Source organism: Megascapheus bottae, chromosome X, assembly GCF_031878675.1.
Source record: "Megascapheus bottae isolate mThoBot1 chromosome X, mThoBot2.hap1, whole genome shotgun sequence".
Taxonomy (NCBI): Eukaryota; Metazoa; Chordata; class Mammalia; order Rodentia; family Geomyidae; genus Megascapheus; species Megascapheus bottae.
The window spans coordinates 74,138,811-74,162,453 of record NC_143547.1 but is presented as its reverse complement, the minus strand read 5'-3'; the positions used below and the strand labels follow the sequence as shown (position 1 = coordinate 74,162,453).

At 35.4% G+C, this 23,643-nt stretch overlaps 1 protein-coding gene across 5 annotated transcripts in view; it reads left to right on the top strand.

Annotated features, from left to right (window-relative positions):
- The window catches only part of Chrdl1 (chordin like 1), a 126,265-nt gene that overhangs the window by 16,617 nt on the left and 86,005 nt on the right, over window positions 1-23,643 (top strand). For all 5 annotated transcript variants that reach the window (XM_090326062.1, XM_090326061.1, XM_090326059.1 and 2 more), the window contains one exon: window positions 21,220-21,332. In XM_090326062.1, the coding sequence (XP_090182188.1) occupies window positions 21,220-21,332 (113 nt within the window). The remainder of the gene's footprint in view (window positions 1-21,219; window positions 21,333-23,643) is intronic.

The window sequence follows — 23,643 nt, the reverse complement described above, 5'->3', positions numbered from 1 at the left end:
CTAAGCTCAAACATCCATGCATATTTTTATAAAATGATGTAGTGTAAGTAATTTATTTTATTATGTCAATTTGACAATGGATTCTCTGTAATAGTGTATATATAGCTTATTTTGTCTGAAGTGAAATTTGGGTGGGATATAAATTTATTCTATTGTGAAAATTTCAAGTTTCCAACTTGTATTCTTAACCAAGTAGAAAATATTCACTTCTAAACAAAAAGTCTGCATTAGTTGATACTTGTGAAGCTGAAGTGATGATAGGAATAATTTTTTTGAACAAGGGCTTGGATTGTTGCCTAAAGTCCTATGGCATATGACACAGAACAGATTATTTTAGTCAGAAGAAAAATGAGGTCAATTTTCACCAGCCAAATAGTCTTTCTGTAAAAGGATCACCTTACAACTCTATAGTACAAACGAATGAGAATACCATCAACTCCTAGAGATCCAGAGATAGACAGGAACAATGGATTGAAATGTCATGGCAAATCCCCAGTTGTCATCTTAACCAATGGTGTCACTTTGGTTCCCTTTCAAACCTGTTTAAACTATAGATCCTTTTCATTGGGTTTTCCCACTTATTACTAGTAAACACAAATACCCACAATGCAAGTAATGGGAGGGCCATAACAGTAATACAAAACTCAATGTTTAATTAGTTTAGGGTAAATGATCCAGTGAGTAAGAAAGAGATAATTCCTGGATAAGGAAGTAAGCTGTATGCACAGAAGGAAGAATTTGGTTTCTTCCTGAATTTCTTTTCACTGTTTTTCACAGACTGGAAATTAAGTTTCGAAGTTCTTATAGAATCTGATCAGCTACTTAACTCTAGAAACTCCATGTCAGAGACATAAGAAAAAATGTATGTATATGCCCCTTTATTTTCCCCCAAGCTTGACAAATAACTCTTCTCAGAAGAGAAGTTATTTATGCCTTTTTCCTCATTGTTCTGAGAGCTTTCTAAGGAAATAATTATAAAGTCATTTGTTTTCTTGATATGCCCACATAACACAATGAACAGAAAAGGTTCATCTCTTTATTTCTGCTGAAGAATATGTGTTAGAATAAATATAGTAATACTCACATGGTAATGTGTCTACGTTAAGCTGTTAGCAAAAGCCCACAGGAACATTTTCTTGATTTTGAAATTGATGATGGAGTTACTGAGCTTTTCACTTAATCTTTTATTTTTTGTGCCAGTCCTGGGCTTGAAATTAGAGCCTGGACTAGTGCCCTATCAATTGTACCATAGCTACACTTCAGCTTTTTTGGGCGGTTAATTGCAAGTTAGAATCTCACAGACTTTCCAACCCAGGGTGAGTTTGAACCATGGTCCTCAGATCTCAGCCTCCGGAGTAGCTAGGATTACAGTGACACCTACCTTTTTTGCTCAACCTTGGAAGATGGGGAGTAATGCTTGGGAAAAACACCTATGGCATGGTCACACATCTCTTTGTTGTTGACATTTTATAATCAATTTTTCTATTAACAGGGATATTCACCTCCATAAGACCAGGTGAGGCATTTGGAAAGTAGCTATGATGATGCAGGTTGAAGGTGCATCTCACATGTTATTGGAATTGCTTATCAACTAAATTCTATTCCCAGATACCACTAGGTAATAATATGAAATGCATTCTTCAGATGGTATCCCTTAGCTATTACTAAGGAATCCCCTTACCTTTTCTTCCCTATATCTCCTGAACATTACTGGGGTCTCATTGTTTCAATAAAATCAGACTCTTTGGAGTTCTTATCCAGGTTGTTATGCTTGGATATTAGGTATGGCTGACTATATGGTGTAGTTCATTAAATTTTCCTGCATGTGGTGAGAATTTTCTTAATGGTTAAGTACAAACTAAAATTAAGTTTATCATAGTTTCTGAAAATTAATACTTGTCTAATATATTCATAGAGATAACAGAATGTGTGCTAACCATTCCATTTTGGATGGATATGTTTGCTTTAACATGTCTTAAAGATGATGGTATTTACATTTATTATGTGCTTGAAAACATATCAATGTCAGTAATTGCAGAGCCCTGTTTAATAGCATCAATGAAGTTACTGTTCAGCTCCTTGTCTGCCCCTAGTTCTTGAATTATATTCATTCAAGGAGTTGTGGATTTCTCTCTGGGGTATAACTGGCTAAATCCCATACTGTAGAGATAATAAGACTAATGTACTTGATGAAAAGCCATTATGTTTGCATTAAGATCGGGTTTCTCTCAGCAGTTAGAATTTGAGCAAGATCTTTGCCTGCTCAAGAAGCATAGTTTGGAAGACACTGGTACAGTAATATGGGATCAATGCCATGTGCGCATTGGAGGAAAATGTTTTTATGTTTGAAAAAGAATGAAAATAAACTTTTAGCTGATTTCAGAGCCATTGGGGGCGGGTGTAGTATTAGTAGTATTTGTGCTTTGTCATTAATATAGATACAAAAAATGTGAAATCTGTCAATGAAGTAGCGCTATGGCTCAAGTGCTACACCATCAGCCTTGATTGAAAAAGTCTCTGTCATCTGTGCTACCTTGTATAGTTTTGAATGTGAGCTGACTTTGCTGAAAACAACACTAGCTCTTTGAAAGGTGATAAGAGATGTGTTTCAAGGGTAGAATAAAATTTAAGGGAAGATTAGGCCACAATATATGGGAAAGTTCAACTTGTAAGTTCTAAAGGTAGGTGGTGAGTGGTTCCTTCTGAACCACATAGCAAGAGAGACAGAATGGTATAATGATTCTAAGTCCTTGATTTCCACCTGAGACTATTCAGATTTGTATTCCACTTCATACTCGACTTGGAATGTCAACCTGAACAAGTTACCCACCTGCAAGACTTGTTATCTGTGCTTTGCATTTATTTTTCTTCTGTTAAACACAGCTAATAATGTACCATAGCTTAGCACTATTGTTAGAACCTTCCTCACAAAAAGTGCTCAACAGTTTGATGCCTGGATCAAGTAGAAAGGTATTAAGCCTTAAGTCAAAATATTTTTAGTAGTGCATGAATTAAGGGCTTGAGTGGTTTTCAGTAATCAAGAAGAATCTAGCCTAAGATGACTTCCGTTTTTCTCAGAACAGGAAATCCTGCTATGCCTCTTTATCATTTTGCTGGGACTATTCACACATTTTTAAAATTCTGGTTCTTTATTTTTACCCTTGATCCCCTTTAACCTTGTCTCATTTAAGAAGCTCGAATAACAAAGTACATTGTTTTCACTACTATTATCACTGTCATTCCCATTCTAAGACTTTGTTCCTTGGCAACTTTGTTCACTCATCACTTGTCTTCTGGCCTTGGAACCAAATTTAAATCAGAAAATGCATATCATTCACAGATTGTCTAACATTCATCCTCATGTCCTCATTAATCTGAATTTGGAGAAAGTGGCACTTAGTTATTTAGGTCGTTTGTGAACAATGATATGGTCAGGCACACTAAAACTATTCATTTAATTATGTCAGTGAAAATATTCTGTACGATTTTAGTGAAAAGAATGTATTTTACTTAAAAGTGACAAACAATAACTTTGTGGCTTCAATATTTACAGACTTTTTATTATAGACTTTCCTACAAGTTAGGCTTTTTAACAATTTAAATGAGAGGTTAGAAATATATAAATGCACTTGAAACCAATATAAGCTAGTTTATCTAGTTTTAGTGATTGTTTAGCCTTTCTGAGGTCTTCTTTATCTTCTTTTTCCCAATTTATTCTTAGACTAAGAAAGGAGTAAATCATCCAGGCATGCAGAGTGTATAACAGATAGAAGCATCCCATTCATTCAATTTAATTTTTTTTACATTTTATTTTTTTTGTCAGTCATGAGGCTTGAACTCTGGATCTGGGCATTGTCCCTGAGCTCTTCAGCTCAAGGCTACCACCCTATCCCTTGAGCCACAGCACCACTTTCAGTTTTCTGGTGGTTAACTGGAGATACGAGTCTCATGTTCTTTAGTGCCTGGGCTGGCTTTGAAGCATGATCCTCAGATCTCCTGAGTAGCCATGATTACATGCATGAGCCACTGCTCCTGGCTTCAATTTTATTTTTTATTGTTATTATATAGGTTATGTATAGAGGAATTACAGTTTCATAAGTCAGGTAATGAGAATACTTCTTTGTGGACAATGTCATCCCTTCCTTTGCTATTTCCCTGTTTTTCCTTTTAGTCCCCACACACAAGTTGATAGTTTGTTTGCAACATACTGTAGTGAGTACCACTTCTGCAGTTCAGATTATTTTTGTGCCAATATTAAGGCTTGAACTCAGCCGCACACTTTCACATGGCTTTTTCACTTAAGCCTGGTGCTCTAACATTTGAGCTATACCTCCACTTCTGTCTTTTTGATGGTTAATTTGGCATAACACTCAGACTTTCCTGCTCATGCTAGCTTTGAACTGTGATCCTCAAATGCAGCCTCCTTACCAGCTAGTGTTAAAAGTATGAACTACCAGTACCTGGCCCGATTTCATCTTTTAAGGTTGATCTGATGTCAAATTTTGAGCAATGCTAATCCAAAAAAAGAAAACAATATAAAATCAAATACATAGTATTCAAGTTCTACTGTGCTTTGCTTTGCAATGTAGACATAAACTTATGAAATAACTTGTTGCTTAGTGCTCTGAATCCATATACATATGATTTTTTTACTAGCCTGGTAATTCCACTTGAAGGTACCACCTTCTCATGGATTTGCTTCCAACTGTACTCAGATTCCTTCTGAAATGTTCAAATAAGTTGTATATTTGAAATGAAAATCACTGAAGTGCTGGACATTGGAACTATACATTTATTTTCATATACAATCTCTTTCCTTTTACTCTGCAAGGTAGGGAAACATTCCTTATTTAGACATTAGTCATGGGAAACTTATGATCTCATCAGTTAAATATTTCTTGCTCTATCCTTAAATGTTTTGGAACAGAAGTCTAATTTGTATCTGTAAAAGAAAGCTGTATTTTTCAGATTTAGCTGAAAAACACAGAAATTCTGTGTAAAAAAGTACTTTTTAAAAGGCGCATGGTATCCTTAATATGTGGATATTAGATCCAAATAATACAAGAGCGATGACACAATATTTGGGTACCCAATGATATGGATGTGGTCTTGGAGATACAAACATAACTACACAGACATAGAAAGCTATGATGGGCAATATACTCTATAGACATGTTTTATTACATACCTTAATATGTACTTATGAATCTAGGTTTTGCTCTATTGCAAGTATCTGCTAGGAGAGCCCAAGGTTTCTACTGATTATGACAAATGAGGGAAACCATTGAGCCTATGTTCCTTTGAGTCTGGCTTACTTCACTTAATATGATTTTTTCTAAGTCTTTGCATTTCCTAACAAATGGGGCGATGTCATTCTTTCTGACAGCAGCATAGAATTCCATTGTGTGCAAATACCACATCTTGTTGACCTACTCATCAACTGAGAGACATCTGGGTTGGTTCCATATCTTTGCTATGGTAAATAGTGCTGCAATGAACATCGTTGTGCTAGTGGATTTAGTATGTCCTTGTTTCTGGACAATTGGGTAAATGCCTAGTAATGGAATTGCTGGGTCATAGGGGAGCTCTGTGTTTAGTATTTTGAGGAACTGCCATACTGTTTTCCATAGTGGTTGAACGAGTTTGCACTCCTACCAACAGTGTAGTAGTGAACCCTCCTGGCCACATCCCGTCCAGCATCTGTTGTTATTAGTTTTCTTGACCCTGGCCATTCTAACTGGAGTGAGGTGGAATCCCAGAGTTGTTTTGATTTGCATTTCTTTTATGACCAGAGATGTGGAGCATTTCTTCATGTGTCTATAGGCCATTTTTGTTTCTTCTTCAGAGAAGACTCTAAGTCTTTGGCCCATCTTTTAATGGGATGTTTGTTTCTTTGGAGACTTGTTTGGGAGTGATTCAATTTTTTGAGCTGTTAATATATTTTAGATATGAGGCCTTTGTCTGTTGTATGGTTGGTGAAGATCTTCTCCCATTCTGTAGGCTTCCTAATTAATTTTCTAGCTATGTCCTTTGCCATACAGATAAGGCCATATAGTATGATGCTAAATAAAAGGACCTCTAGGATATAGAAACAAAAGCCTTATAATGAGTGATTGTTGTCCTTAATGTATCATGTTATCTCTCATCTCTTTTGCTGTCCCTCGGTTATCTCATATTGTTACAGTATCTCACTTTGTTATATTGGATATATTTGTATTTGGTTATTTGAAATTGGATAGGGAAGGGGGGAAAACAAGATGAAGTGTGTGGGTGGGGGGGAGGGAAATGGGGACCAAGGTATGAGAAAGGGTATCAATGTATGTGAATTAATGCACCTTCTATCTGGCAAATATAATGTAACACTTCTATTAATTACAATAAAAATACATGAAAAAATATGTACTTATGAAATACAAACCCTCAGCTTAATTTAAATTATGTTCTAAAATATAATTGCCAGTGATTGTATATAGAGGTTTCCTTCTTGAATGCTTGTTTGTTAAACATGACATTTGAAATATGATGTAAAAAATCAATGTTAATACATTCTTTAATAAAAAAGTACTATTTAGTTTTTCTTATTATCTCAGATGATCAATGATATCGAATATAAATTCTTACTGAGGAAATATAAATTAATACAAAATATTAAGGAGAATGGGACTATTACAGAATGTTAAATAAAATGATTATGTATGCACATATATGCACAACATTGCTAATAATAAAAATTATCAGTCATATTTCCTCTATAAAATTACCAAATATGGAAACAAAATATTCATAGCTAAGCATTATCATCCAGTTTCTAATGGGTTGGGAAATTAGTGAAGGTTTTCTGTAGAGAAATTTGGTAATATAGAAAAAAATTCCAAACTCAGGAAATCTGCTAATAAGAATATATTCAGGAAACAACCAATGTTGCATAAAGATATTTATATACCAGAATATGTTTGTCAAGGAACTTAAAAATGGTATGAAATGAAAACCTAGTAATAGCTCCAAACAGATGAATACTTAATAGATTATGCTTCAAATATATTTTAGTATAGAATCTTAAAAATTACTACCTTTAAGTAGTTATACAAAAGATTTGCCATTAAGCAAAATGCTTTTCTGAATGCAATATATCTTGATCAGTGTTATCCCATTCAACATTCTCATCTATCCCTCCCCCACCAATTCTTTCCCGCATTCTTCTTAATTTTGTAAAATATACACAGCATTTTGATTGGTTCTCCCCCTCTTCTCTTTATTCTTCTATTCCTTCCCAATTGGCCTACTCCTCTATCCAGTTCTTGGTGTTTTACTTTGGCTTTCTAAGGAGTTACACTCTTTAAAATCTCCTGTGAATTTACTATATTTCATTTAATACATTTGTGTATACCACCCAAAATACTTATACATTTGTAAACTAATTATAGCTTCTACATATGAATGAAAATACATAATGTTTGTGTCTCTGGGTCTGACTTCACTCAATATAATTTTTTCTTTTTCTTTCCATTTATTTATGAATGATATGATGTCATTCCCTCTAATGTATGTGTCAGATTCTGTTGTATATACACCACATTTTCTTGATCCTCTCATCCACTGAGCAGCATTTGGGCTGATTCCATACCTTGCCTATGGTGAATACTGCTGCAATCAATGTAGGCATTCTATTGGCTATACTGTATTCTGGTTTGTAATCTTTTGGATAAAGGCCTAGGAATGGAATTGGTGGGTCATAGGGTAATTCTGTTTATTTTTTGAAAACCTCTGCACTGATTTCTGGAGTGATTATAAAAGTCTACTCCACCGACAGTGTATTAGGGCTCCTTCTTGGATTCTTGGATGCATCCTTGCCAGCATTTGTTACCATTTTATCATTTTCTTTGGTTCATTTTTTATGGTCATTCTAATTGGGGTAAGGTGGAATTTCAGCATTGTTTTGATTTGCGTTTCCTTTATAGACAGATATGTTCAGGATTCCATTTGTGTCTTGGTCTTTTTTACTTCTTCCAAGATGGCTCTCTAGCTCCTTAGTCCATTCTTACTTTCCAAACCAACCTAAAACTTCAATGCAATACCCAACAAAATCACACCAACATTCTTCAGTGAGAAACAGGAAGCAATACAAGAATTCTTATGGAACAAAAAAAGACTCTAAATAGCTAAGTATGTCAAGAGACATACTTGTGCTGGAGGAATAACAGTACCAAACAGCAAACATTATTACAGAGCCATGATATGGAAACAGCTTGGTACTGTCATATAAACAGGCCTGGGCATCAATGGAATAGAATAAAACAACCAGAAATAAACCCACAGACCTATAGACATTTAATATTCAATAAAGCAGCCAAAAACATACACGAGAGCAAGCCTCTTCAACAATGGTGTTGGTGAAATTGGATATCCACATGCACAAAACTGAAACTAGATCTTTATTTATCCTCTTGTATCAGCATCAATTCAAAATTGATCAAAGACCTCAAAATAAGATCTAAAGCCATGAAACAGTTACAGGAAAGAGTAGGGAAAACTTTAGGTATAAGTAGAAACTTTCTAAGTAAAGATCCAAAAAACACAGCAAATTAAAAAAAGACTTAATACATGGGATTGCATCAAAGAGTTTCTGCATGGCAAAGGACATAATCAATGAGCTTAAAACACAGCCTATAGAATAGAAGATTTCTGCCAGCTATATATCAGACATGGGTCTAGTATCCAGGCCATACAGAGAACTTGAAAATTGAATCCTCAGAAATCCAACAACCCAGGGCCGGGAGTTTGGCCTAGTGGTAGAGTGCTTACCTAGCATGCACAAAGACTCGGGTTCGATGTGGTACCGGGTTCCATGGTAACACAAGTGGTAGAGCTCTAGCCTTGAGAAAAAGAACCCAAGGACAATCCTCAGGCCCTGAGTCCATGCCAAGGACTAACTAAAAAATGTGCAACAGCATACTTAATAATTAGTGTAGAATCAGGCATTATTTTTAATAAGATAACAGTATTATGATAATGTTTCTGATGTTTGAAGAAGCAGAAAGGCTTTCTATTTTCCAGTTTGACATACAAAGGACTTGGAAATTTTCACTTGTATTATAACAAGAAAACAGCTGAATGACCTGAAAAGAAGCAATTCTTCTTAGATACATTCTGATTGGAAATGGAAATAAAAGGTATGTAGTTGGGAGGGAAGAAAGAAGACTTCCTTTGTTCACAGATAACAAGATTGTCCATTCTGTGAAGCAAAAAGTAATATACAAAAATTAATTGCTTTTCAATATACCAGCAATGTACAAGGAGAATTTGAAAGAGATGGGTATACCATTTACATTAGCACATTAGTACATCAGTACTAATTAGTATTACTCATGGAGCAAAATTCTGGATGAAATAAAATATTTTAAACTATATATCACATCTTCAGACTTATTCATCCTACATTATATCTATTGTGTATCATGTCCTCTTTTCCTCTCTATACCCTGTGTTTTATTTTTCACTGGGTATGAGGTTTGTTTGACTTAGAATAATATGTACAGTAGGATGTTCATTTTTAAATAAGGGGATTTGCCATTTGCCACAATATATATGGACCTGGATGACATTATGCTGATTGAAACAAAAGCAAACAAATGGAGAAAGACATACAATAGTTTTAAAAATCCACAGAAAGCTTTATTTGCTGCATTTCTTCAGAGCAAGCTACCAGAGATAGAAAAATAATGTCAATTAAAAAATGGCATCACAATGTTTATTTTGTATATACCTAAGGATAAATAGACAAACCATTACAGTTAGAAAGTTCTACTCCCTTTTATTAGCAATAAACCGAGATAACAGGCAGAAAACCAGTAAGTACCTATGTAGACTAATAATTATTACTCAACATTATCTGATATACAGATGATAGACAGATACATAATACATTAATAGCTATATAGATTGATAAAGAAAGTGCATCTTACAATTTCAGAATACAAATGCTTCACAAGGTTTAAGGTGACATTTACTTAAATAGAACACGTTCTGGATCATAAAATGCAATTTAGCACATGTTAAAGAGTAGGAATCATATAAAGTATGTTGTTAGCCCATATTGAAATTAAACTAGAGACCAGTATCAATGATAAATGCAACTTCCAAATAACTCATAGGCCAAAGAAGCAGTCTCGTAATAAATTAAACGAGAATGAACATATGTGTCAAAGTTCATGTGTTATCATGAAAAATATAATGACTTTGCTCTACCATTCCTGAGGATATATGCAAAGGAATGTAAGTCAGTATTAACTAAGGACAATTACCTAACCTTGTCTATCATAGCATTATTTACAGTAGTCAAACTATGAAATCAGTCTAGTTGTTCGATTGCTGAATGGATAAAGAAGTTTTGACACATATATGTATATATATAATGAACTATTATTCAGCCATAATAATGAAATAGGACATATAATGTTTACTTGAAAATTAGTATACATGTTGATATTATCAATGATTTTCATGATTTATTTCTGATATATTGCATATATTTGTATTTGGTTATTTGAAATTGGATAAAGAAGTGGAGAAAACAAGATGAAGGGTGGGGGCGGGAGAGGGAAATGGGGACCAAGACATGAGAAAAGAGAGTAGTTTGGGAGTGTCAATTTTTTGAGCTGTTGTGTTTCTTGGTCTTTATTAAGAAAGTTTCAACCTGTGCCAAGGAGACCTAGTGTATCTCCAATTCCTTCTTGTAAAGTTTTCAGTATATCGGCTTTTACTTCGAGGTCTCTGATCCATTTGGAGTTAATCCTAGGGCAGGGTGATAAAGAAGGATCCAACTTTAGTTTTCTGCAGGTGCTTAACCAGTTCTGCCAGCACCACTTGTTGAAGAGGCTGTCTTTCTTCCATTCTATTTTTTTGGCTCCCTTGTCAAAGATTAGGTGACCATAGTTCTGTGGTTCTTCAGGCTATTCCTTTGGTCTTCAGGCCTGGTCTTGTGCCAGAACCAAGCTGTTTTGCTCACTATAGCTCTATAATAGAGTCTAAAGTGTGCTTTGAAATTCCCCTGCACTGTTCTTCCTGCTAAGAAGTGCTTTTGCTATACGGGGTCTTTTATTGTTCCATATGAAATTTTGGATTGCTTATTCTATTTCTTTAAAGAATGACATTGGGATATTGATGAGTATTGTGTTGAATTTGAAGATAACCCTTGGGAAGTTTGCCATTTTCACAATGTTGATTCTTCTAATCCAGGAGCATGGGAGATTTTTCCATTTTCTCAGTTCTGCATTAATTCCCTTTTTCAGGGTTTTAAAGTTTTCATCAAAAAGGTCTTTTACATTCTTAGTTAATTCCTAGGTACTTTATTTTCTTTGAGGCTATTGCAAAGGGAATTGCTTTCCTGATTGTTGCCTCGTTCCTCTCACTGTTGGCATATAGGAAGGCAGTTGATTTTTGAGGGTTAATTTTATACCCTGCTACCTTGCCAAAGTTTTGAATCAGCTGAAGAAGCTTGGGAGTGGAGTCTATAGAGTTCTTTATATACAGAATCATGTCATTTGCAAAGAGAGAAAGTTTCACTTCCTCTTTCCCTACTTGGATCCCCCTTATGCTTGCTTCTTGCCTTATTGCTCTAGCTAGGAATAGTATGTTAAAGAGGAGTGGAGAGAGTGGGCATCCTTGTCTAGTTCCTGATTTTAGAGGGAATGGCTTTAGCTTTTTGCCATTAAGTACAATGCTAGCTGTGGGGTTTTCATACACAGCCTTTATTATACTAAGTGTAATACTAGCTGTGAGTTTGTGATACACAGCCTTTATTATATTGAGGAATGTTCCATGGATTCCTAGTTTCTCCAGAGCTTTTAGCATAAAGGGGTGTTGGATCTTGTCAAATGTCTTTTCTGTATCTATTGAGACAATCATGTGATTTTTGTCCTTGCGCCTGTTGATGTGTTGAATTATATTAATTGATTTGCGTATGTTGAACCAGCTTTGCCTCCCTGTAATGAATCCTGTTTGATCATAGTGTATGATTTTTTTGATGAGTTGTTGAAGGTGGTTGGCCATTATTTGGTTGAGAAGTTTTGCATCAATGTTCATCAAAGAAATGGGTATATAGTTCTCTTTCTTTGATGACTCTCTGTCTGGTTTTGGGATGAGGGTTATACTGGCTTCTTTGAATGAGTTTGGCAAAGAGCCTTCATTTTCAATTTTGTAGAAGAGCTTGAGGAGTATTGGTGTGAGATCTGCTTTGAAGACTTATAGAATTCGGCTGTGAATCTATCTGGCCCTGGGCTTTTCTTAGATGGAAGGTGTCTTATTGCCATTTCTCTTTCAGTGCTTGAAATAGGTTTGTTTTGTTGGATTAGGTCTTTTTTGTTCAGTGTGGGTATGTTAATATTGGCTAGAAATTCATCCATTTCTTCTAGATTCTTCAGTGTGCTGGCATAAAGGTTTGAAAAGTATTCCCTCATGATGCTCTGGATCTTGGTAATTTCTGTTGTGATATTACCATTCTTGTCTGTGATTTTGTTTAATTGGGTGTGCTCCCTTCTTTTTTTGGGTATGATTTGCTAAGGGTCTGTCAATTTTTGTTAATTTTTTCAAAGAACCAACTCCATGTTTGTTGATTGTTTCTGTAGTTTTTTGGACTCCAATTCATTTAATTCTGCTTTGATTTTAATAATTTGCTTCCTTCTACTGGGATTAGGGTTGGTTTGTTGCTCTTTTTCCGGTGCTTAAGGTGACATAATAAATTGTGTGTTTGCAATTTTTTCAAATGCAATCAGTGCCCGGGATAAATTCAAGCCCCATGATCCACCAAAACAAAAAGAATATGGGAATGAAACAAAGATCTTATACTTTTAAAATAATAAATGACAATACTGTGACCTGTTCTATATCCTCAAATTTGATACTTTAGACAAAATGGACTAATTATTTGAAAGACATGCTTTTTGGGCACCAGTGATTAATGTCTGTAATCCAGCTACTCAAGAGGTTAAGATCTGAAGATTGCAATATGAAGCCAGACCAATGGGAAAGTACAATTAACTACCAAAAAGCTAGAAATGAAGCTGTGTCTGGCAATTGCTTTGAAAGCAAAATATAGCTTTATCATACAATCCAGGAAATATACTACTACTCATGACCTAAAGGAGTTCAAATTTATATCCACACCAAAACATGTACTCTAGTACTTATGGAATCTTTAATTCAATAAACATTTCCACAAAATGGTTCCAAAATATTTATTAGGAGAGAAATGATATATAGGCTTTAGTTCATCTGTGTAATGGAATATTACCCAGCAATAAAAAGAAATGGAACCAGGCACCAGTGGCCATGCCTTAATCCTAATATTCAGGAGGCTGAAACCCAAGGATCATGTTTCCAAACCTGTCTGGGGAGGAAAGCCCATATCATCAATAAACTACCAAGAAAGCTAGTAGTGGAGTTGTAGCCTTGAGCAAAAATACTTAGGGACAGTATCTGGGCCCTGAGTCCAAGTTCCAGGACTGGCACAAGAAAAGGGAGAGAGAGGGAGAGGAAGAAAGAGAGGGAGAGAGAGGGGGGAGGGAGGGAGAGAGGGGAGGAGGAGAGAGAGAGAAATTGAGGAAAATCCATGGAGGAACTTTAGGCAAATATGGTTAAATGGAAGCTTATTTTAACAGATTTTTTTAATGTCTGTGGCATACTAGAAAGGATAAAACGAAAGAGTTAAAAATGAAATTTGTGGGCCGGGAGTTTGGCCTAGTGGTAGAGTGCTTGCCTAGCATGCACAAAGACTGGGGTTCAATTCCTTGGTACCACATATATAGCAAAAAGCCAGAAGTGGTGTTGAGGCTCAAGTGGTAGAGCTCTAGCCTTGAGAAAGTCCAAGGACAGTGCTCAGGCCCTGAGCTCAAGCCCAGGACTGGAAAATAAATGAAATTTGTGTCTTGTCCTTAATGTACTATGTTACCTCTCATCTCATTTGCTGTCCCTGGGTTATCTCATATTGTTACAGTATTTCACCTGGTTATCTGATATATTGTATATATGCATATTTGGTTATTTGAAGTCAGATAGGGAGGGAGGCAAACAAGATAAGGGGTAGGGATGGGGGGAGGGAAATGGGGACCAAGACATGTGAAAGGGTATCAATGTATGTGAAGTAGTGCACCTTCTATCTGGTGAATATAATGTCACCGTTCTATTAATTATAATAAAAATATATGAAAAAATGAAATTTGTGGTTTCCATGTGTAGGGGCAGGGAAATGAGGAGTGAGGGAATTTTCAGTACTATGAAACTATTCTAGATAACAGTATAGTGGTGGATATTGTCATTATACATTTGTCAAAAATGCATAAAACTGCATAACAAAGTGTTTTTATATTAATGTATTTTACAATCAGTAAAATTTGATCTTAAGAAAACACTTTTGTGGAAATGTTGCTGTGGCTCAAGGGGTAGGTTGTCTTGAGCTAAAGTGTTCAGGGACAATGCCCAGGCCTAGAGTTAAAGTCCCACAACAAATAAAAAAAAAGAAAAAGAACAAATAAAACACATTTGTGAGTTTGGTAAATGCATTCTGTCATGCTGGCACCTCAATATAAAAATATAGATTTTTCCCATCACTCAAAGACTGACACTTCCCGATTTGTAGCCAATTCCTTTCTCTACTTCAGGTCTTTGCAACTGCCATCCATGTTCTGTCCTATGAATTTGACTTTTCCAGAATGCAAATAACTGTAATTGTACTGACATTTTTCATTTAGTGTAATGTCTCTGAGCTTCATGAATGTTTTTATGATCAGCCGTTCGTTATTTTAAGTTGATGACTAATATTCCATTGTCCAGATGGTTATAAATTCATCAGCTGGAGAACCATTGAATTGTTTCCAGTTGTTGTTGAGTATAAATTAAGGCACTTTTAAGCACTGATATACGGATTGTTGATTGAATATACATTTTATTTCACTTGGGAAAATAACTAAGATTGAGACTGATGAGGTGTATAGTAAGTCTATGTTTAATTTATAAGAGACTGCCAAGTTGTTTTCCTGAGTGGCTGTATTACCAGCAGAATATGAGAGTTGCAGTTGTTTCATATCTTCACTAACACTTGAAATTGTCAAGTTGTTTGAGTTTTGTCATGCTAATAATTGGCTTATTAGGTTCAATTTACATTTACGGAATGACTAATCTGTTTGACATTTCTCTATCTTCTTTGGTAAAAGGTCAATTTAAACTGTACTCTTTTTTTAAAAATGTGTTTATATTTTATATTTGCTCTCATTTACTTATATAATGTAGAAAATAGTCATTTATCAAATATAATTTGCAATAAGCACGTTTAGTGTGGATTTTCTCTTCATCCCCTTTCATGTTTTGTTTTTCAGTCAGTATGTCAATATATAGCTCAAGCTGAGCCTGAACTCATGATCCACCTTCCTCAAAGGCATTATTCCCGGCTATTGTCATTGTTCTTTGAGCACAGTCATGTTTAATAGTATTTCTTTTATAGGCTATGCTGTTTGCTTATGGCTCTTTGCCTAACCCGAGGTTACCAGGATAGTCTTCTATATATTCTTCTGAAAGTTTTAAAATATTAGGTTTAATATTTTCACTTTTGTATGTGATGTAAGATATGAAGTAAGGTTTATTTCATCTTTTTGTGTTGTGTGTGACTATGCAAAAGTTGCAGCAGCATTTGTTGAAAACATTATCATTTCTCCATGGAATTTCCTTTGAACCTTTGTGGAAAATCTATTGACTACATATGTATAGGTAGTTATTTGATAGTCTATCGATCTGTTTATGTAACCTTTTGCCAACTTTATAGTGTTTTTGAAATCATAGTTTTATATTAAGTCTCTAACATCTTTCTTTTTCAAACTTTTTTAGCTATTCTACTTCCTTAGATTTACCATATAAAATTTTGACTAGATTACCATTTTTTTTTTACAAAATACCCTACAAATACTTGGATTTGAATTCCATGGAATTTATAATTCAGTTTGAGGAGAATTGACATCTTGATAATATTGTATCTTCTAATCCACAATAAACCATATATCTTCCCATTTTCTTGGATCTTAGTTATTTCTTTCATCAATTCTTTGCAGTTTTCTGAGAATAGAGTTTTTTTTATAGACTTATACCTCAAGATTTTCATGTGTTGAAGAAGTTGTAAATGGTGGCTAACACAGTTTCATTTTCCACTTATTTGTTATAGAAAGTATAAGTGTACTTGGTTTCTTTCAGTTTTTTTGTGGATTGGGATTCTCTCCTTCAATTTTGCTAAATTTTCCTACAAGTTATAGTAACATGTTAATCTATTCTTTGGGGTTTCTGTGTAGAAATTGTGACATTTCTAAATGGAAAGTTTTACATTTTGCCTTCCAATGTGTAGGCCTTTTGTTTCTTTTTCTTGTCTGACTTTACTGGTAAAGATCTTCAGAAGTGGTTGAGTTGATATCCTTGGCTGAATCTCAGACATAGAAAGAATTCAGATTTTTTAAATTGTAATGTTAGGGTTTTTTTTTGTGATGCTGTTTATCGAATTGAAGAAGTTCTCTTCCCAGTTTTCTGAGTTTTAGTCTTGAATGAATGTATAATTGTCACATGATTTTTCTGCACCTATTGCAGTGACAGTGTGGGTTATACACTGAATGTGGTGCATTGCATTAATCGAACTGGGAAGGTTGAACTACGCTGACATTTCCAAGATGAAACTTATTTGTTCATATACCATTATTTTAATATTTAATTTGATTTAATTCACTAAAATATTGTTGATAATTTTTATCATCCATGTTTGTGAGGAATATTGATGTGTAGCTTCTGTTCTAACATATTTGATTAGCATTGGGATAGAATGGCTCTTTCATCAAGTTCATCATTTCAAAGCATTTACTGCTCAGTTTTTGTTAAAAAGTGAAGTAGAATGTTTGCTAAAATACACCAGTGAAACTGCCTGGACTGTTCATTGTATGATAGTTTTCAACAACTTTAAATTTAAAAAAATATAGAAATATTTTAGTTGCATATTTAATATTTAATTAATATTGAGTTTTTATTTGCATTTTGTTTATGGCCATAGATGTTGAGCATTTCTTCATGTGTCTGTAGGCCATTCTTAGTTCTTCTTCAGAGAAGACTCTCTTTAAATCATTGGCCCATCTTTTAATGGGATGGTTGTTTCTTTGGAGATTAGTTTTAGAGTGATTCAATTTTTTGAGCTGTTGATACATTTTAGATATGCGGCCTTTGTCTGTTGTAAGGTTAGTGAAGATCTTCTCCCACTCTGTAGGCTTTCTAGTTAATTTGCTAGCTATGTCCTTTGCCATACAGAAGCTCTACAGTTTAATGCAGTCCCACTTATCCAGACTTTCTCTGATTTGTTGTGTTTCTTGGTCCTTATTAAGAAAGTTTTGACCTGTGCCAAGGAAGTCTAGTGTATCTCCTATTCCTTCTTGTAAAGTTTTCAGTGTATCTGCTTTTACCTTCAGGTCTTTGATCCATATGGAGTTAATCCTGGTGCAGGGTGACAAAGAAGGATCCAACTTTAGTTTTCTGCAGGTGCTTAACCAGTTCTGCCAGCACCACTTGTTGAAGAGGCTGTCTTTCTTCCATTCTATTTATTGGCTCCCTTATCAAAGATTAGGTGGCCATAGGTCTATGGGTTAATATCTGAGTCCTCAATTCTATTCCATTGGTCTTCAGGCCTGTTCTTGTGTTCTGGCTTTTATTCTAAGTGTGTGGTACCGAGGAATTGAACCTGGGTAGGCCTGTACCCAACCAATGAATATCATTTATTTCTTTTCTTCCTTATTTCTTTGGATTTTGTGATTTGCCTTTTCTGCTTTCTTAAAGTACTGATTTGACGCTTCCTCCATTTATACTGTAAGTACTTAAATATGATTTTTTATAGAAATTATTCCTGAATTTTACCTAACTGATATATTGAGTCTTCATTTGTACTTAGTAGAAAATAGTTTCTATTTTTTCCTTTTGGATTTCTTCAGTCATGGGTAATTTATATGTTTTTAGCATGCTAAAATGATCATTTCTCATGCTGGGATTCTGTGCATATTTACATAGTTTTATGATTTTATTGTGATTTTGTGTTTGTCTGTTTTCTAATCTTCTACATTGAACATGTATGTGTCACTTTATAGAGAAAAAGTAAATAGAAAAATCACTGCATTCAAAATACTTTATAACTTACTTTCATGTCATCTTCTAATACCTGCTTAAGAAATATAATCCATTTTCATAGATGTTGAAAACTGGTATTGAAAGAGTTTAAGGGACATGTTTAATATCACACAGCTAGTGTTAATTAGAATCCAAATCCAGATTTCTCTCCTAGTTTATTTTTTAAAAGTTATAAAGGTTTGAAAAGGAAATTGGAAGCATGGAAATGGTAGAAGTAAGGGTGAATCAATTCAGCAGTTATCTTGATTAGATACTATGTTGAAAATAAACTGTACAAATTGGGGAAGGAGTGTAATGGAAAAAACAGGGCAAAAATGAGGTGGGGCGGGAGTTTGGCCTAGTGGTAGAGTGTTTGCCTAGCATGCACAAAGAACCGGGTTCGATTCCTAAGTACTATATATAGAACAAAAGCTGGAAGTAGTGCTGTAGCTCAAGTGCTAGAGCTGTAAACTTGAGAAGGCCCAGGACATTGCTCAGGCCCTGAGTTCAAGGCTCAGGACTGTCAAAAAATGAGGGAGGGGTGACACTGTTCAAAAACAACTGTGCTCATTACCTGGCTTATGCAACTGTAATCCCTCTGTACATCACCTTTACAAAACATATAAGTAAAAGAAGAAAAGAAAAGGAAATTAGAATTTATATGAAGGGCATTTGGAAATATTCATAGATTCTATAAGTGATGTGAGGCATGTTTCTTATTGTAGATATATTTGATTACTAGGGAGGTAAAAACATCATTTTGCATGCATTCTCTATTCCCAAGAATTGCCTGCTCATTGCTGGGAGCAGTGGCTCACACCTGTAATCCTAGTCACTCAGGAGGCTGAGATCTGAGGATCATGGTTCATTGTCAGCCTGATTAACCACCAGAAAACTGTAAGTAACACTGTGGATCAAGGGATAGGGCAGTAGCCTTGAGCTGAAGAGCTCAGGGACAACATCTTGGCCAACAACCAACAACAACAAAAAATGCCTTTTCATGTTCTTAAATACTTTTTCCATTGGATTTTTGGCACTCCTAGGACTTGAACTCAGGGACTGGGTACTGTTTTGGAAACTTTTTGCTCAAGATTAGCACACAGCCTCTAGAGCCAAAGCGCCACAATTTTGGCTTTTTCTGTGTATGTAGTACCAAGGACTAAACCCAGGGCTTTGAGCATTCCAGGTGAGCATTCAACCACTACATCACAATCCTGGACATTCCCCTTTTTATTTTTTTTTTCAGTCCTGGAGCTTGACCTCAGGGCCTGAGCACTGTCCTTGGGGTTTTTTCCCTCAAAGCTAGCACTCTGACACTGTATTTTTTGTGTGTGTGATTGACTTCAGATTCCTTTTTTTTTGACAGTCATGGGGATTAAACTAAGGTTCTAAGCACTGTCCGTGGACATTTCTCAAGACTAGAGCTCTACCACTTGAGCCACAGCACCACTTTTGGTTTTTTCTATGTATGTGGTACCAAGGAATTGAACTCTGGTCTTTGTGCATGCTAGGCAGGCACTCTACCACTAGGCCAAACTTCTGGCCCTACCCCTTTATCTTTAACTAGTTGATCTCAATTATTTAAAATAGTTGCAGTACTGATAACATTTATTATTTATTGAAAATAACTCAGTTCTTCAATTGCCTGTATTTCCTTTAATCTTTTCATTTTGATTTCTACTGGTTCTGGGGCTTGATCTCAGGGCCTAAGTGCTGTCTCTGAGCTGTTTTGCTGCCACAGCTCTACTGGATTTTCTGAGCTTATTGGAGATAGGAATATCACAGACTTTTCTGTCTGGCTTTGCTTTGAATCTTGACCCTTGGATCTCAGCTTCCTAAGTAGCTAGGATTAGACATGAGCCACATGCACCTTACTCTTTCAATTTTAATAATAGAGAAATCTGTAGTGAAATGAGGAAAAATAATGTCTTTGCTGCAAGAAGAGCATTGGTTTATTTTTCATTTTTTATAAGAAAGAGGGGACAAGCTGGGCTTTGGTGGTTCATGCCTATAATTCTAGTTACTCAAGTGGCAGAGCACTAGCCTTCAACTGAAGAGCCCAAGAACAGCTATCAGGCCCAGAGTTTAAGCCAAGAAAGGAATCAAGCAAGCAAGCAAGCCAGCAAGCCAGCAAGCAAGTAAGAAAGAAAGGAATAAAGAAAAGCCGGAAGATAAATCACTTGATTTAGAAATTCAATTTACCAGAAAATTCGAAATTGATTACATTCATTGTCCCAGAGTTTGTTGGATCATGTGATGGGAAAAGCTGAAGAATAAAATTTGTCTACTTTCTGACATTCCTAATAATGAAAGAAGATATATAAAGCAAGACAAATAATATGGTATGTGCTCAAGTTTAAAAGGGTACAGAAAAGTTATGGTTGCCAAAATTTTTAATAGCATCAATTATTAGTTTTTATTTTCCTCCTGAAAACAGTTGCATTAATTTTCAAAATTTTATGTGACATACATGAAATCATGGGTTGCCAAAATTTTTATGCCAATAAATGAAATGAGTTAACTGTTGAGTTGTTCATGAAAGAGGAAGTCTGAAAGTTAAATGGAAGCAGGAACTGTGTGTAAAAAAATGTGCTCATCATTTTATTCCTAGTACTTAGTATAGTGCTTGAGAAACAGCAAGTGCACAAATATTTAGTGATTGGATAGTGTCAACATATGTAGGGAAAGATACTTACTCTAAAAAATTCTACTGTCTATTTTTCAGATATTAGCTTGAATTTCAAATTATATTCCCAAATGATATGTTCACTTTGCCATTATAAGGGAACTATAGTTAAAATTTGGGTTTTTACTCTCAGCTACTATCATTTATACAACTCTTGATTTCCCTCAGAGTATAAACAAGACTAACAGTATTTATGGATCATTGTGAGAATCCAGAAAGGAAAGTATGTAAAACACTGAGCCAGTCATAAGGGATGTGTAATTACTTAACATGATATGAAAGTGGATAGAATCTGAGAACACATTTGGTTTTGTGATTTGGCACATATTTTCTAACAGACATATTATTTATTTCCTTTCTTACAGATTCAGAGACATATTGTATGTTTCAAGACAAGAAGTATAGAGTGGGGGAGAAATGGCATCCTTACCTGGAACCATATGGGTTGGTTTACTGTGTGGGCTGCATCTGCTCAGAGGTACAATTTCTCATGTTTGTTCCTCAGTGTGCAGAATGGCTTCTGATGTTCATATAGCCAGCATAAAAGTATAAATAAAATTAAGACACAAGGAAAAACAGACCTTGCTTTTTCTATTGCTTTTTGACTTTGTTTTCATGGGATCTGTGAGTATTTGCTATGGACAGGTATCTACAGCCATTTAGGCTAATGTTGTAAGACATGTTGGGAGAAGGAAGAACTTGATAATTGGAAAAAATGCCTAAATTGTAAGATCAAATAGTTTGTGGAAACTAATTTTTATACCTGGACTTTAGACAGGAGATTAAAAGAGATTATACACTGGTTCATTAGGAAAGTGTATTTTATGTTGCCTCAGCTAATAACTTTAATTATGCTAAGATTCTAAAAGCTTGGCCTGTACCTTGTTAAGGATTACAATTGTCTTGGTTTGCTATTGGCTTCTATCCAGTCACTTGCAGGCTTTTGAATACCTTGAATATCATCTTTGTAATAAATAAAATAGGTAGTTCCATCTTCTTTCTATAGCTGTGTCCTAGGACTACAGCTCTGGTTTATATTTCTAAATAAGTGCCTAAGATCATATTAGGCTAGGGTCTGTCAAATTCCATATTATTGACATTTGAGGACAGAATTTTTTTGTGTGATAAGGATTGTCTTTTGTAAGGTATTTTCCAGCAACCCTGGTAAATACCTCTACCTACTAAATGATAATAGCACAAAGTAGAGTTGTGATAACCAAAACCGTCTTCAGATATAAGTGAGTTCCCTTTGATGGAGAACTATTGCATTAAGACCTTTGGGAAGGGAAACTTTACACTTGGCATAAGAATTAAGAATTTTTGGCTGAGAGCTGGTGGCTCACTCCTGTAATCCTAGCTACTCAGGAAGCTGAGATCTGAGGATCTCGGTTTAAAGCCAGCCCAGGCTTTGAAATTCTATGAGATTCTTATCTCTAACCACCAGAAAAGTAGAACTGGCAGTGTGGCTCAACGTGATAGAGCAGTAGGCTTGAGCTGAAGAGCTCAGGATAGTGCATAGGCCCAGAATTCAAACCCCATGATCTCCACCACACACACACAAAAGAATTAAGAATTCCGAATTCAGAAAGACATTTCAAGACCAGATTGTTACTTTGGACATGTGCAAAGACTTCAACTCTCACATCATGCCCAACCATAGAAGGAAGTGTCATTTACAAGGGTGGATATTTTTCCATTTGAGCAGAATTTTGAGTGTTTAGAATTTTTTACATGTAGAAACCTAATCTTCAGTTAAGATCAGAAGATACTAAGAGTCTGTAGGTTCTAGAATTAATATGAATCAAGTTTCCAAATTTGAGTTTACCACCTATAAGCCATGCTATGCCAGGCATGTTACTCAACCTCTGAAAATTCCTTCACCTTCTTTAATATGAGATGATGATATCACCACTTTCGAAGAATTTTGGTAAAGATTAAATTCAGTAATCTAAGTCACTTAAAACAAGTTTGGGCATGGTAAACATTCAAACAATTTAACAGCTCTTATTGCCATCTCCATTATTAGCACTATAATTATCATTATAATTATTAATTTCCTACCTCTATAATGAATTTTAGTGCACAATATTAAAGATTCATTTTAGCACTCAAGCAAGGGGAGTGGGAGTGTGATTTTTTTTGCCAGTCCTTGGCTTGAGCTCTGGGCCTGAGCACTGTCCTTGGATTTTCTCAAGGCTAGAGCTCTACCACTTGAGCCTCAGCACCACTTCCAGCTTTTTTCTATGTATGTGGTACCGAGGAATCGAACCTTGGTCTTCATGCATGCTAGGAAAGCACTCTACCACTAGGCCAAACTCCTGGCCCCGGGAGTGTGATTTTTGATAAGGTTCACTTATTTCATTTCCAGATGATACTACCTAACTCTAAGCACTGTGATACGTAAGGAGTCTCTGTGGCGTTTCCAAATGTGGCATTCTTTTTTTTTTTGCCAGTCCTGGACTTGAGCTCAGGGCCTGAGCACTGTCCTTGGACTTTCTCAAGGCTAGAGCTCTACCACTTGAGCCTCAGCACCATTTCTGGCTTTTTTCTATGTATGTGGTACTGAGGAATCAAACCCGGGTCTTCATGCATGCTAGGCAAGCACTCGACCATTAGGCCAAACTCCCAGCCCCTCCAAATGTTGCATTCTAACAAATTAGTCTAGAAAGCAAACTAGAAAAGGAAAGGGGATGTGGTAAGATGATTCTGATTTGGGAAAGAAATAGTTTACCTCTTTAAACAACCAGAGTATATATTACATATAACATTCAGTAACAGATTAGTTGATT